Here is a 17,736-nt window from a genome sequence, read left to right on the forward strand (position 1 = left end):
ACCTGGGAAAGGAGATATTGTAAATAAAGAAAACATCCAATAAAAACAAAACAAAACAAAACAAAAACCTGGTAATTCAGAAGACTAAGCCTGAGGTTTTTTTTTTCCCTTAACTGAAGAAATCCAAAACAAGTCAATTCCAGGAAAACAAAAAACAAACAAAACAAAAAACAAAAAAAAACCACTCAAGGGCAGCCAATCAGGAACTGTCACAAGCTGCATCACCCTGCTCCCCACCTAGCCTAAGCCAAGTATAATTATCAGCAACAGTTCTGGAAAGATCCCAAAATTCCCTTAGCCAATCACAAAGGAATCCATATCCCTAGAGATAAAACCAATGAGTCAAGAAAAAAAAAGGTAATGGTCACCCACTCCAACCCTAACAGGCTTTAAACTGAGACAGCAATGCCTTCCACATGATAAATGATAGAGCCCTCATTCTGAATAATAAGCAATCTTTGTTTGTTTGTTTGTTTGTTTGTTTGTTTGTTTGTTTCGAGACAGGGTTCCTCTGTATAGCTCTGGCTGTCCTGGAATTCACTCTGTAGACCAGGCTGGTCTCAAACTCAGAAATCCACCTGCCTCTGCCTCCCAAGTGCTGGGATTAAAGGTATGCACCACCACCGCCCAGCATAAGCAATCTTTGTTTTTGCATACTATTTGAGTCTGACGTCTATTATTCTTGGGTGAATCATGGACCTTTACACAAAGACCAGAGTTCAGTGGATAATTCTAGGGAGTCTTCTTTTTGCCTAGGGGCCTAAAAATAAAGTACATGATAACTCGGACATCTTCTCTGGTGTGCTAGGTTGAGACAAAAAATAACTTAGCAGCAACTTCAAGAATATATGGAATATAAGTTTAAGGGTATATACTTATCAAATTAGTATATTGGACTAGAGTGGAAGAGAGCAATTTTTTCAGACATATAGTTACATTTTCAATGACAATCAAAAATGGAATATGGAATTTTCCATCAAGAAATTTTTAAATTAAAACATGCTTATGTAAAATTTATTCATTAAAATAATAAAATGCTTGCAAAGTTCAAGGAAGTAAATAAAGTGATGCTAAACTCCTTTTAACACATTATCTAAAAATCACATAATTTTGTTTACAATATACTATCTGTAGTCTCATATTTTTAGAATACTAGAGATTAACTTTTAATCCCTTTACTATATAACATATATTTTTAAGTCTTCTTGCATTCTTTTGTAGAAAAACTAGAATTTGGTCCATCTAACATCTGAAGAATACTTATCTGTATGTATATGCCAGACTTTCACCCACTCATAGGATGGTTCCATTACTTGGCTATGGATTTTGATGACTGATGGCTTTAGGTAATATCTAGCTCTTGTATCAAGTATATATGATAATTTTTCTTTTTCTTGGTTAACTTATGTTCCTATTCCAATAATAGCTACATTTATACAACTTTAGCCATATATTCTATTTCATATTTTTCCATTTTCATGCCCAATGTTTTTGCTGCTTGTTTTGAGTATAAGGGAGGATATACAGGACCATACAATGTCCTGTATATGATGGTCATGACGTGATATATGCAGTGTAAACTATCCACTATCTTGTGGGTCAAGAGTATCAGTGAGAAGCACTCTTATCTTCTAAGCCTCCTTGCCAGTCCTCCAAGTATATTTTAAAATGATTATCTAGTCATCAACTTCTTTTCTTTTTCTAGAATTTTGTATTATTACTATTTACTATTTTTAGACATGTTCTTACTCTGTACATAGATGTTCTATTTGTCTTTAAGTTGTCTAGTATGTTGTCATATGAGTAAGAATCCTCCTTCATCAGAATTATAAGTATTATGATTACAAACATATTATACTACATATAACTAGTACAGGAATTTTTCAGAAGCAAGAACAAGGTTTTCCCAAATACATTATAGTCTCTCTGAAATTAAGTTTATATATTTTTTATTAATCATTCCATTCATTTACATCTCAAATGATATCCAACTTCCAAGTTCCCCTTCTACCAACCTCCATCCCACATTCCCCCTCCCCTTTGCCTGTATGAAGGTGCTCACCGACCCACCCACAACATCCTGCCCCAACACTTCAGTATACACCTATGCTGGGGCATCAATCCTCCCCAGAACCAAGGGCTTCTCCTCTCATGGATGTCAGGCAAAGTCTATCTGAAATCATAGATCCCTCCATGTACACTCTGTGATTGGTAAGCTGGATTCTGGTAGAACTGTGTTGTCAGACCAACCCATGTTGTTCTTCCAATGGGGTTGCAATCCCCCTCAATTCCTCTAGTCCTTCCTCCAGCTCCCCCACCAGGTTCCCTGAGCTCAGTCTGATGGTTGGCTCCAAGCACCCACATCTTAATGGTCAGTTGCTGGCAGGATCTCCCAAGGAACCACCATACTAGGTTCTTGACATCAAGTACCTCCTGACCACAGCAACAGTGTTCGGTTTGTTGTCTGAAAACATGATGAATCCCCAGGTGGTGTAGCTGCCAGTAGCCACTGGTTACTGGGTTCCTGAATGGAAAAATGGGGCTTAATGGAGGGAGAGTGAGAGATGAATGAGACCAAGAAAAAATTTCTGATCAAGGCCCAATGTTTTCTTAGGAGTCTGAGTATATAAAGGAAGGAGACAGTCACTCTCTATGCCAGGATCTTGTCACCTCATCAGCATGTTGTTGCTCTGTCAGGAAGTCATGGTTCAGTAGCTCAGCAGGTGGTGGCTCCTTGTAGGAAGCTGTAGATGTGGCAGGACAATAGATCTCACCTAGGTTGGAAGGCTCTACCCTAGGTGGGTTAGCCAGCTGTGACAAAGCAAGGTCTGAAAAAGCCTGCTCCAGGTTGGGAGTAGGGCACAAGGTGGGGCTGACCCCTGTTGGCCCTTCCTTCGGTCTCTGTTCCATTTTTTTCCCTTGTTCTTCCTTTGGACAGGAACATTTCTGGGTTAAACATTTTGAGATGGGTTGGCCCCATCCCTCAATCAGGGGCTGTGCCTATTTCTACTGGAGGTGGTTTCAAAAGGTTCTGTCCCTCCTTTCTCTATGGATTTTTAGCTAAAATCATCCCTGTTGGGTCCTGGTAGCCTCATGTTTCCCTGGTTCATGTAGAACCATGATAAAAATGTTTTAGTTTTATTTTACTATGTTTAAACTCACTTCAATGAAGTGCTATAAAGCTGCCTTTAATTATTTTGAGTGGGATTTTTATCATTTACCTGTGTTCTATCAGAGCTAGATTTTAAAATTAATTGTATTAGTTCTTTAAGAAATTTGTACAAGTGTTTTGATCATATTGAGCCCTTTGTAACTCTTCCTAGATACACCCTCCCTTCTCCATTTCCCCAACTTGTGTCTTTTTTAAAAAAATAACACATCAAGAACATTTTTTCATGCTCAAATGTTCTTGCATGCCTAGCCTTCCAAGGGAGTCTGGTTTGACATACCAGAGGCCATGTTCTTACAGAAAGTGATTCCCTCTCTTCCAGAAGCTAATCATTGCTGATAGATTCATACTAAGGTTGGCACTTACTTCTCATCTCCCATCTCCATACTGGCATATGGGATGGCTTAGGCTTGCACAGCTGAGCTTTATTTCTTTTGATTTAAATTTTTAAATTAATTCATCTACTAACTTTACATGCTAAACACAGATCCTTTCTTCCCTTTCTTCCCATTCCTTCCTTTTCACACTCACCCCAGTCCATCGGTCCCTCCTTTCTTCTCCGAAAAGCAAAGGAATCCTATGAAAGTTTTCATAACCTTGGCATGGCAAGTTGCAGTAGGACTAGATGCGTCTTCCCTTATTGTGGCTAGACAAATAGAAGGAATATTGCCAAAGTCTGTCGATGAGGCCATAGTGACTCTGATACTTAAACCACACAAAGATTCAACCAAGAAAGATAGTTTGAAATCAGTCTCCCTTATGACCAATAATGCAAAAAAAAAAAAATCTCTAAAATATTCTTAAGCAGATTCAGGCACATAAAAGATATCATTCACCATGATAGAGCAGGCTTTATTCTAGAGATGCAGAGATGAATTTGAAAACAAATCAATGTAATTCACCATATAAGTAGCTGAAAGAAAGGAAAAAACCCACACAGTCATCTCATTACATACTGAATAAAGCTTTGAAAAATTCAACATATTTTGTGATATTTTAGCTAGAGCAATAAGAAAAGGAGAGAAAAAGGATACAAATTGGAAAGGACAAAGCCAAAGTATTGATATTTGCAGATGACATAATGGTATGCATAAGTGATAGCAAATATTCTACCAGAGAAATCCTACAGGTGATAAACAGCTTCTGTAAAGTGACTGGGTAAAAAGTTAATCAAAAAGTTCAGTAGCCCTCCTATATACAAATGACAAACAGTCAGAGAATAAAATTAGGGAAACAATACCCTTCACAATAGCAACAAATAATTTAAAATTACTTGGTGTAACTCTAACCATGCAAGTTGAAAAACCTGTATGAAAAAAAAAAATTCAAGTGTTTGAAGAAAGGATTTGAAGAAGATAACAGAAGATGGAAAGATATCTCATGCTTATGGATAGCTAAGATTAACATAGTAAAATTTGCCCATCTTACCAAAGCAATATACAGATTTAATTCAATTACTTTCAAAATTCAAAAACAATAATTTACAGATCTTGAAAGAATAATTTTCAACTTTATATTGAAAAACAAAAAAAAAATTCCAGCATATCTAAAACAATCTTGAATGATACAAACTTTTATACTGTGACTATTTCAGCATCTAATATGAGTAGAGCATGCAAGAATATAATAATGAAATTACAGGACAAATAGAAGTATTTCAAATAGAACAATAATCATAATTATATAACCACACTATAAAATGGGTTGTCATATATTATAAAGACTAGAAAATAATCTTATTTCAACTAGAACTTATCAATTTCCTCAAGTAAGATATTATAAACAAATGGATGGTATAAGTTTCCTAAATATTGACAGTAAAGTAATGCTATCTCAAACATATCATACATGAGAGCACAAAATATGTACCTATCTGTGAACTGCTTTCCATGTAAGCATGAAGGACTAATAAATCCTACTCTTTATGTAAATCATTGTGCCAGGTATGTGTATGTTTATCTACACATTAGTGACTCAGAGATAGGAAGAAAGCTGTTGATAGCTGGCCAGTTATTATAGTGTCACTGGTGAGTTCTATGATCAGTGAGTCATGACATTTAAAAAGTAAGAGGAAAAATATAAAGGGAGACAAAAATTGGTTATTAGTGATAAGCCAAACTACTGAGTAAACAACAAATGTTTATTTAATTCCTATTTCTAATCACAGATATAAACAAATTAGAATAAGACTATGTATTGATCCTGGACAACGTAGATAATAAAGAAAAAACAATAATAATTTCCTATGAGATTTCTAGAGGCTAAAGTCAACATTTACAATTTATCAATAAAGTATATGAATATATAGATATTTAGGAGATTCAATTAAGTGGTGGTAGTTGGAAAACATGAACAATTGTAAGGGTATTACCCATTAAAGTAGAACATTGTCACTTAGATTAAAATACACAGAGCAATTTAGAAAACAATAACTAAATATAGTTTTATATTAATAGTCAACAATGACAAACAATTCAATAATTCATAAGTTATATCTAGTGGCTTGAAAAAGTTTTAAAGTATTTAATACTAGAGATTACAAACAAAAATTAAACATTTGGAAAGTGGAACTATTTCTCAAATAATATTTAGATAAAAGAAAGACAATTTTGACTGTAGTTAGAGTTGATGAAGATAAATTTATAAAAATAAAGGAACTATTACTCATCTATAAGAAAATATTTGACATGTAATCAAATATAAATCCCATGTCAATTCTATGTCAAAAAAATCTCTTAACTAAATGTAATAAAAGGTATACCAATCATTGTATCACATGTTTTCAATTTTCAAGTTTTTCAATTTTTAAAAATTTTCATTGGCATATATATGTAGATATATATGCCAGAGAAAATATATTATATATATATATATACATATATATATTTAATTTTTAAGTTAATAATTAAGTTTTAATTATTAATAAACTTAATAATTAAAACTTAATGATTAAGTTTTTAATTAAATTCATGTAGTGATAGCTAGATTGGGGCAATATATTAGAGTATTAAGGTTTACAAGTGTTTATTAAATTTAAGGCACTAGATCTCCTCTTCTTGACTTTATCAGAAGCAAATTATTCATCAATGAATGTTAGGTTTCTCTCAGCAATTTCTTTCTTTATGTTTGGAATTTCAGGAGATCATTTAGTGATAGATAAGTATAGATATCAACTACTGTTATTATTTTGTCATCTCAAGAACTATATTTTATCTATAAAACTGCATTTCACAGAACTTCCCTTATCTTAAAATTTTATTTTAAATAACTAATAATTAATCAGAACCAGGGCAATTAGTAAGTAAATTTTTGATATTTGTGATTGTGTTTCTAAAACACTTCCCACAAACATATACAGAATAATATTGAATTATGCAGATCTCTGACTTCATAAATTTACTATATATCAGATTTGAAACAATGCAAGATGAGAATAGTGTCTCAAGTACACATTCATTGACAATGTGAGTTGACTAAGAGATAACAAAAGAAATTGACCTTTTTATATAAAATTGTGTACTACTTACAAAAGTCCATAAAGCACTTAGATGAATGAAAGAGCTGAAGCAGAGTGTGGAGAAAATAGCAAGAACTTTGTGTCTTTGTCATAGAAATGTATATATTCACATTACTAGACAAATAACATGTGCTAGATGTCAATAACTGTTACAGTGTGACTACTGGTTAAAATGTTTTAGTTGCCAACAATATTTGAGTATAACTTAATTCTATTTTAATAATTTGGTTTGAATTTAAACTTTGAAAGTACTGAAGTTTTTCAGATAATTGTGTTTGTTATTCAGTTTAACTGAAAATAATTTCTAAAACATCAATCAATAGTCTTCACATACATGTAATGATTGTTTTATGTAAAGCAATGTGCATTAAAATATGATAAGAATGTAAGTGTTACAATATTAAATTATGACATTTATTATATTCTCAAATAGTTTTATATATTATCTTACCACATTATTCTGGAATTCTTATTCTCTGTTGCTGATGAATTGGAAATTAAACACCCTGTAAATTTAGTTATTTCATATTATAAGAGGATCTTGTCTGATATAGTGGTCACTTTGATCATATTAAAATGGACATTAAATTATATGGACTATACAAAATTAATTTCTAATAATTTCAGTTAAGTTCTGTACAATGAAAACTCCACAACTAGAAGAAAATGCAATTTTTTTTTGTTTTTTGTTTTTGTTTTTTTTTTAATTTTTAAGGCAGAGAAGCCAAGGGGATAATGTGAACAAAGGAAAATCAACCATTGGTATAATTGTTACCTTAGTAGTCCAGACTTTTTTTTCTTTTCTTTATAATTCTATTAATAGCACATTTTACTTCTTTGTTTCTGAGACTATAAATGAGTGGGTTTAGCATAGGAATCACAATGGTGTAAAACACAGAAGCCACTTGATCTTTTCCCAAGGAGAAAGACTTATTTGATTTTAAATGAGTGAAGATCATGGTTCCATAAAATATGGTAACTGCCAGGATATGAGAGGCACAAGTTGAGAAGGCCTTTTGCTTTCCTGAAGTGGAATTGATCTTCAAAATGGTAGAGAGAATAGACACGTAAGACACAGATATTGTGATAAGGGACAAGAGTAGAGTAGAACCAGCAAAAATGAATATGATGAATTCAATATCATGTGTGTTGCTACATGAGAGGGCTATAAGTGGGGATGTATCACAAAAAAAGTCATGGATGAAATTGGAGTTGCAGAAATCCAGTGTACCCATGCATAACATATTGACAGTAGAATCCACAGCTCCAAACACATATGACCCAATAATGAGGGCACTGCAAAATCTTTTGGACATAATTACTGAATAATGTAGAGGATTGCAGATAGCTACATACCGATCATAGGCCATTGAAGACAGAAGGAAACACTCAGTAGCTGCCAAAAGGACAAAAAAGTACATTTGAATAAAGCATCCCATGAAGGAAATGTTCTTAGTGGAAGTCAGCAGATTTTCTAGAGTTTTGGGTGTGATGACAGTTGAGTAACTGAGGTCAAGGAATGACAGGTGGGTGAGAAAAAAATACATCGGAGTATGAAGCTGGACATCTAAACGAATCATCAATATCATGCCTGTGTTTCCCAGAACAGTGACCAGGTATATCAGGAGAAAAAGCACAGATAGGACCAGTTGAACTTCCTTGGAATCTGTCAGTCCCATGAGGATGAAATCAGGCTTACTTGTATAATTCAAAATATTCATTGTGAACTACCCTAAAATGAAATTAAAATGACACTTAGGTCAAGTAAATCTCAATAAAATATTTTATGCATATTTCTTTATTTTCATAATTAATTTCTATTGTCACAAATATTATTTCTACAGTGTTACTAAAAAGCAATACCAAAACAGAAGAATGATACTTGATTATTATGTAATAAAGATCATAGATTTTTATATTTTCAATAGAATATATAATACCATTTTCAAAGAAGAACAGGTATAGAAATATCAATTACTATTGAGAAATATTAAATTACTATCACAAATGCTTCTTGATTTTATGTATACATAATTTCACTGCAGAGCCTATTTGTGATTCTGTATTGATCTCTATAGTTAACTTTTGAAACTTAATTAAAGCTCTTAATAAACAGAAAAAGAAATTTAGAAAATCATTTTAATGTAGCATTTGCTCCTCTTTTTCTCCAAATGTAATTTATATCTAGTTACAAACAAATGTCATTTTTTACAGAAGTCTCCTTGGCTCCTTTAATAAAATGCCAAATCATGATCCAGAGATAATTTCATGCCCCAACAATTCACCTTCAAAATTTTTCAAAAATTTCACTTTTAAAATATGACAATGACTTTTAGACTCTCATGTCATTAACTCATTCTTTTGATAGAAATCCTGACAGTTCTTGTCAATGCTGCAAACTTAGTGTATATAAATAGTCTTAGAGTAAATACCTTGTGTTACTTTTTACTGTTCTAAGACCTTCTACCTTCACAATACTTACTGTGAGCCAAATTATTTAGGAAACAACAATCACAGACCTTTTAATAATCATAGGCCTAAAATTTTGACAACTCTGAATATTTTTCAAAAATAAAAGAGGACATGATTTTAAGGATCTGAATGCTTCTGAAGTACAAATTTCCTTGTTATTTCCAAGTATCTGTGTATTCATTTTCTTTAAGTGGGAAGATAAACCAAGTCAGCCAAAGGGTTTTATTTAGATCTTGTTGGAGTACAAGGTCCCACAGGGGTATTAGTCAAATGAGTTCTAGTAAATTCTATAAGTCCAAATGGAATAGTTTATGTCTTTTTAACCTAATAATTCTAGATAAATTTATATAAGGGCACTGAGTATAATCTAACCTGTGGTCATCCTTAGAGACTAATTTTTTAAAAAGACTGACATCCTTTTGAGAACCAAAGTTCCAGGGATAATTGTGCCAGAGATTCCCTTTTCTAAGCCCCACAGTGAATAAAATGACCAAATCTTTCCTTATAATGATGTAATTGCATTATACAGTTGCATGTACACTCATTTTTATTAGTTCCAAAGAGTAGAAATGTTAACAGATATTTGTGTTTATCAATTATATCCTCAATATTGTATTATTGTATTTATAAAATTTTTAGTGAGATATATTTTAACTTGAGAATGATCCTATAATAATAAGAGACATATACTATAAACAATAAACTATACAAGAAAATATCAGATTATGTTTTATTCTTTATTTTAATGTTTTATTTTTATTTTATATTTTATTTTTCACTTTCTTAAACCTGACTGATGAGACACAAAGCTAAAATTACTAAACATTAAATAACATAGTGGATGACCAAGGGAAAAGCCAGAGCTCCAGATGCCTCCCACATTGAGACAGCTTGACTTTCAGGTGTTCAGATACAACCAGGGTCATAGGAGAGACAAAGAAACCTGCCCCAGTATCTGATCCCCACAGGACCCAGCAGAGGTGGACCCTATCTGCCCTGCCCAGCAAAGACATATCTTCCTTCTGGCCCAAAATTAGGCCCTGGGCAGAGCCAGTGCTACAGGCATCCTTCTACATGCAGAGAGAACTTGACTCGGAGAAGTTCTTTCACAGTTAGGCTCACAGGAGTTACAGAATATAGTAATGGGCAGCAAAGCTAGTAAAAACCTGAGATAAACAGATGTTGATAGGCAAGCATAAAACATATGCAACAGAAACCAATGCAACATGGCTCTATCACAACCTAGTTCTTTCACCATAGCAAGCCCTTGATAGCCTAACACATCTGAAAAGCAAGACTCCAACCTAAAATCTCATCACCTCAATATCATAGAGGATCTGAAGGAGGTAATACATAACTCCCTAAAAGAAATACAGGAGAGCAAAGGTAAAAAGGTAGAAATCCATAAAGAGGAAAGACATGAATCCCTTAAAGAAGTACAGAAAAACACAATCAAACAGGTGAAGGAATTGAAAAAAAGGGTCCAAGATATAAAAATAGAATTAGAAACAATAAAGGAATAACAAAGAAAGGCAACTTTAGAGATGGAAAACCTAGCAAAGAGATCAGGACTAACAGATCCAAGTATTGCAAACAAAATACAAAAAAATAGAAGAGGGAATCACAAGTATAGAAGATACTATAGAAGATAATGAGACAAGAGTAAAAAAAAAAATACAAAGCTCAAAAAGCTCTCAACCCAAAACATCCAAGAAATTTAGGAAACAATGACAAGATCAAGCCTAAGAATAATAGGAATAGAAGAGAGAGAAGATTCCCAATTCAAAGTGTCAGAAACATCATCAACAAAATCATAGAAGAAAACTTCCCTGTTGTAAAGAAATAGATGGCCATAAAATTGCAAAAAGCCTAGAGAATACCAAATAGATTTGACCAGAAAAGAAATTTCTCCTGTCACATTTTGCAGTATTTTCCCTGTCCAATTATATTAATGCAGAAGAGGCCTGTGATTGGACATGGAAAAAGGAGGTGGAGATACAGAGAGCACCTCAGACAGGAGAGGGGGAAAGGAGAATGGAGGCTGACATGATAATACCATAAAGTTAGAATAAATGCGATAAAGCTTTATCATTATCAATTGGCTCTGAAACTCTTGCATTGGCATCTTGTAAATTGTGATTTTATTGATATATAAATCTGATTGGCTAGCTAAAAGCTTTAAGAGTTTTAATTCTACTGGGTAATTGGGTGTTGTGATGGCTGACCATGGGATATGTGGGCTGTTGCATGGTAGTGAGAGGAACTCAGTGTGGGTGGGGTTGGGACACTGCAGAGTTAGTGGGCTGAGAGACCGCTGAGTTGAGAGCACCTGGTAGGAGCCCTGTGGCCTGGCAGAGTGGGAGAGTTGGTGAGTTGAAAGGAGCAGGAGCGTGGAGATTTGGTATGTTCTTTTTTAATATTTTCTACAACAGTCATATAATAAATAATAAAAACACTAAATGCACAGAAGAAGGAAAGAATATTGATTAGGTGAGGGGAAAAGGCCAATTACTATATAAAGGCAGACCTATCAGAATTACACCAGATTTTCATCAGGGACTCTAAAAACCAAAAGATCTTGTATAGATGTCATAAAGACCATAGGAGAACACAAATGCCAGCATAGGCTACTATACCCATCAAAACTCTCAATCATCATTAATGGAGACACCATTAATGATGATTTGGTTTTCTAGGACAAAACCAAATTTATAGAATACCTTTTTATTAATCCAACCCTACAGAGAATAAAAGAAAGAAAACTATAATATAAATAGGGAAAATATACCATGAAAAAAAAAAAACAAGAAATTAAACATCCCACAACAAACACAAAAGAGGAGACCCACATAAACAATATAACACTACAAAGAACAAAAATACCAGGCAGTAACAATCATTTGTCTTTAATTTCTCTCAATATCAATGAATGCATTTCCCCAATAAAAAGATAGAGGTTATCAGACTGGATATATAGATAGGACCCAGCATTTTGTTGCATGCAGGAAACATACATCAGTGACAAAAACAGACACTTTCTCAAACTAAAAAGCTGAAAAAAGAATTTCAAATAAAGAGTTCCAAGAAACAAGCTGAAGTAGCCATTGTAATATCCAGTTAAAAACACTTTAAACCAAATGTTTTTGATAGAAATGGGGAAAAACACTTGTTACTCATCAAAAGAAGTCACCAAGATGAATTCTCAAATCTGACCATTTATTCCCCAAATAAAAGGGCACCCAATTTTGTAAAAGAAACTTTACTAAAGTTAAAACACATATTGGTCTTTACACAATAATACTAGAAGACATCACCACCCCACTCTCCACAATGGATAGGTCATTGAAAGAGAAACTAAACAGAGACACAGTAAAACTAATAAAAGTTATGAACCAAATGTATTCAACAGATATCTACACAACATTTTATCCAAAAATGAAAGAGTATATCTTATTCTGATTACCTCATAGTACTCTCTCCAAAGTTGACCATATAACTCGTCACAAAATAAGCCTCAACAGACCAAAGAAGATTGAAATAATCCCATGCGTTCTATCAGATCACCATGGCCTAAGGATGATCTTCATATCAACAAAACCAAAAGAAAACCCACATACCCATGGAAATTGAATAACTCTCTACTCAAAGATAACTTTGTCAGGGAAGAAATTAAGAAAGAAGTTAAAGACTTTCTAGAATTTAACAAAAAATTAGGAATAGCATAAGCAAACTTATGGGACATAATGAAAGCAGTGCTAAGAGAAAAATTCATAGCACTGGGTACCCTCATAAAGAAATTGGAGAGATCTAACACTAGCAACCTAAGAACACATCTGAAAGCTCTACAAGAAAAAGAAAACATATTCACTAGCAATAGATATCAGGAAATAATCAAACTCCTATCAGAAATCAACCAATTAGAAACAAAGAGAACTATACAAAGAGTCACCAAAACTAAGAGCTGGTTCTTTGAAAAAAAAATATACAAGATAGATTAACTCATAGCCAATCTAACTCAAGGGGACAAAGACAATGTCCAAATTAACACAGTCAGAATTGAAAAGGGAGAGAAACAACAGAAACTTAGGAAATTAAAAAAAAAAAAAATCAGATCCTACTACAAAAGCCTATATTCAACCAAATAGGAAAATCTAGATTAAATAGATAATTTTCTAGACAGATAAGAGGTATAAAAGTTAAATCAGGATCAGATAAACTACATAAACTATCCCAAAACCCTTAAGGAACTAAAAGTAGTCATTAAAAGTCTCCCAAGCAAAATACTACTGCTGCTGCTGCTACTACTACTACTATACTACTACTGCTACTACTACTACTACTACTACTACTACTACTACTACTACTACTACTACTACTACTACTAACAATAATAATAATAAGCCAGGGATCATTTGTTTTTAGTGTAGAATTCTATCAGAACTTCAAAGGAGACCTAATACCAATATTTGTCAAACTATTCCACAAAATAGAAACAGAGGAATACTACCTAATTCATTCTAAGAAACCACAGTCATTCTGATACCTAAGTCATACAAAAACCCAACCAAGAAATAGAACTTCAGAACAATTTCACTTATGAATATCAATGCATAAATACTCAATAAAATTCTTGCAAAAAGAATGCAAGAACACATTAAAGTGATCATTTACCACCATCAATTAATCTTCATCCCAGGTATGCAAGAATGATTCAATATATGAAAATCTTTCATCATAATCCAATATATAAACAAACTCTAAGAAAAATAAAGCACATGATCATCTCATTTTATGCTAAGAAAGCATTTGACAAAGTTCAACACCACTTCATGATAAAATTCTAGGAAAGATCAGGAATTCAAGGCACATAGCTAAGCATATTAAGAGAATATACAACAAACTAACAGCCAACATAAAATTAAATGGAGAGAAACTTGAAACAATCGCACTAAAATCAGGGACAAGACAAGTCTGCCCACTCTTTTCTTATTTTCAATATAGTAGTTGAAGTTCTAACTAGATCAATTAGACAACAGAAGTAGGTCAAAGGGATACAAATTGGAAAGGAAGAAGTCAAAATATCACTGTTTGCAGATGATATGATAGTATATATAAGCAACACCAAACATTCTACCAAAGGACTCTAAAATCTGAAAAATAACTTCAGCAATGTTGCTGAATATAAAATTAACTCAAATACATTAACAGCTTTTCTTTTCATAAAGGATATGTATGCTTCTAAGTATGAGAAATTAATTAACAACATCCTTTATAATAGTCACAAATAATATAAAGTATCTTGGCATAACTAACCAGTCAAGTGAAAGACTTACATGACAAGAACAATCCCTGAATAAGGAAATGGAAGAAGACCTCAGAAGGTAGAAAGATCTTCCATGCTCATGGATTGGTAGAATTAACATAGTAAAAATGGTCATCTTATCAAAGGCAATATAAACATTCAGTGCAACCCCAACTAAAATTCCTACTCAATTCTTCACAGAGATAGAAAGAGCAATTCTTAACTTCATCTGGAATTAGAAAAAAACAAGGTTGGTGAAAACAATTCTCAATAATAAAAGAACTTCTAGGGGAATCACCATCCCTTACCTCAAACTATACTACAGAGCAAAAACTTCATGGTATTGGTACAGAGACAGAAAGATAGATAAATGAAATAGAATTAAAGTCCCAGAAATAAGCCTACACACCTATGGTCACTTGATTTTTAAAAAATCCAAAGCCATAGAGTGGAAAAATGACAGCATTTTCTATGATGCTGGGTTAAGTACTGATCTGCAGGTAGAACAATACAAAATGATCCATTTTTATCTCCTTGTACAAAGCTCAAGTTTAAATGGATCAAGGACTTCCACATAAAACCAGATATTCTTAATCTAATAGAAATTGGGAAAAAGCCTTGTATATATCAGCACGGGGGAAAATTTGCTTACTAGAAAACCAATGACTCAGTCTCTAAGGACAACAACTGAAATGTGGGACCTCATGAAACTGAACAGCTTTTATAAGGCAAAGTACACTGTCAATACTACAAAATGGTACCCTACAGAATGGGAAACAACCTTTACCAACCCTTCATCAGACAGAGGAATAATTTCTAAAGTATACAAAGAACTCAAGAAGTTAAACTCCAGAAAGCCAAATTATCCAATTTCATATAGGGTGCAGAGCTAAAGGAAGAATTCTTTATTGAGGAATCTGGAATGATGGAGAAGCACCTAAAGAAATGTTCAACTTCCTTAGTCATCAGAAAAATGCAAGTCAAAACAGTCATAATAATCCACATCTCACCAATCAGAATGGCTAAGGCAATAGTAGATGCTGGTGAAGATGTGGACAAAGAGGAAGACTCCTCCATTTCTGGAGGGATTGCAAGCTGGTACAAGGAATTTGCAAATCAATCTGGTGGTTAATCAGAAAATTGGAAACAGCTCTACTTGAAAACCCAGCTATCTTATTCCTGAGCATATATCCAAAATATGTTTCAACATATAACAAGGACACATGTTCCACTATGTTCCCAGCACCCTTATTTATAACGGCCAGAACCTAGAAACAACCCAGATGTCCCTCAATTGATGAATGGATACAGAAAATATGCTATATTTACATAATGGAATACTCCTCAGCTATTAAAAATTATGACTTCACAGATTTAGTATGCAAATAGATGGAATTAGAAAATATCATCCTGAGTGAGATAACCCAGACTCAAAAGGACATACATGGTATGTACTCACTGATAAGTGTATATTAGCTTAAAAGCTCAAAATACTCATGATACAACTGAATGTCCATACGAAGCTAAACAAGAGCAAAGGCCAAAATGTGGATGCTTCAAATTCACTTAGAGGGAGGAACAAAATAATTAAGGGAGGCAGAGGAAGGGAGGGACCTGGGTGGGAGAAGGGATGGGATAGAAAAAAAGTCAGTCAGGACCAGGCATGTAAAGAGGCAGGAGAGAAGTCTAGAGGGTCAGAAAAACGCATAGAAAGTCATAGCAATGTGGGTGGGATATTTGGGAAGCCACTAGAAAAATCCCAGAATCCACGGATAGTAGAGGCTCCCAGGACCCAATGGGGATGACATTAGCAGAAAAACCCAACAGCAGGGAGATAGAACATGAAGAGACCACTTCCAGTAGATAAACATGGTCCCTAGTGGAGTGACAGGAACACCCACCCATCTAAAATTTTTTAAATCAAAAATTGTGAATAAATCAATTACCTCTCCATATACAAGGGACTTTTTGGTTAGGGAATCCACATAACCTAGAATTTCAAGGGATTATTTGCCGTTCTGGATAAAGCAACTTAGTTTGTATATATTGCATCTACAAAGGACTTTGCATGCGAAGTGAATTTTAACTATTGTTGACAGATAAGGCAGTTTGTAGAAACCAGCAACCACCTGTCTGAAAATTAAGTGACCTTGATTTTTTTTTTTAGACAACTGAGAAGTTAAGGCTGGGTTTCCACATGAATCTCACCTAGGTGCACATTCTTATTGCCAGATCGCCTTGGAAATATTTGACTTTGACATTTTTATTAACATTTATGATAGTGGTAATTTAAGGCAGTCCAGGTCATGAGAACAAGGCCAATATCATGTCAATGTGTGCAGTTTCAGTTCACATAATAGTACCATTTGCTAAGCCCCATGTCTACCACTTTCTTCTTCCTTGAATTATTTTTACTATTGATATTTCCTTTACATTTAATTCATCAGAAGACAAGCTTTATTTTTTTCAATTTACTTTTTGAATTAGTTGAATTAGTGTATATTATATAAACAATAGTTTGCATTATATGATTGTTTATATATAATGTGATTGTCTTAGCTTCTTCTCCTTCTTCTTGTTACATATTTTGTGATTATCTTCATTCTCCCTGCTGTTGGTTATGATATTCTTACCTAAGAGTCTCCTTGTGTTTGTTTTTCTCTCAATTTCACATATATGTGTAAAAATGATACTTTATTTTCTGAATTTGGCTTATTTTACTTAACTTGATGGTCTTCATTAACATCCACTTTGAATCATTAATAAACAAGAGGACTAGGCACTTCTAATATCTGTAGAATACCATATTGTGCATCAATGCCAGACTTTCTCATCAACGCTTATCTGTTGTTGAGATCCAGCATGATACAAGGATTATTATAGTGTGTTACAGCATAAGTATTTAGATAATTCTTATGGACAGTTCCTGTGATTCTCACAAGTGTACATTTGGGATGGTATTCCTGAATAATATGATAGTTCTTGTTTTCTTTATATATTCTCACACAAATTTTTACTTTTTATAATTATTTTTATATTTTTATTACATATACACAATGTACTTTGATTGTGTTATCCTTTATTATGTTCTCTGTTCTCACTCTCTAAGAAACATTTGTTCTTAGCAAGTTCTTCTCCTGTTTGCATGTCTATATGATTTATTTTATTGTGACCATCATATTTAATTAGAATTACATTCATGAGCATGGTTGGGGCTTATTTGTTTGAGCAAGGGCAATTTCTTAATGATGACTACTACAGAGGAATATGATTCCC

The 17,736-nt window shown here is 33.4% G+C and overlaps 1 protein-coding gene across 1 annotated transcript; it reads right to left on the reverse strand.

Annotated features, from left to right (window-relative positions):
• Positions 1–7,404: 7,404 nt before the first annotated feature.
• On the reverse strand, positions 7,405–8,423 carry LOC116092109 (olfactory receptor 8H1-like). The gene has a single exon (XM_031373466.1). The coding sequence runs from the start codon at positions 8,405–8,407 to the stop codon at positions 7,463–7,465; it is 945 nt and encodes a 314-aa protein (XP_031229326.1). The 5' UTR covers positions 8,408–8,423; the 3' UTR covers positions 7,405–7,462.
• Positions 8,424–17,736: the final 9,313 nt, after the last annotated feature.

Source organism: Mastomys coucha, unplaced genomic scaffold (genome assembly GCF_008632895.1).
Source record: "Mastomys coucha isolate ucsf_1 unplaced genomic scaffold, UCSF_Mcou_1 pScaffold15, whole genome shotgun sequence".
NCBI lineage: Eukaryota > Metazoa > Chordata > Mammalia > Rodentia > Muridae > Mastomys > Mastomys coucha.

What these genes read in the sequence shown, in the direction of transcription:
- LOC116092109 (XM_031373466.1), bottom strand. Translation starts at nt 8,407, where the DNA reads ATGAATATTTTGAATTATACAAGTAAGCCTGATTTCATCCTCATGGGA.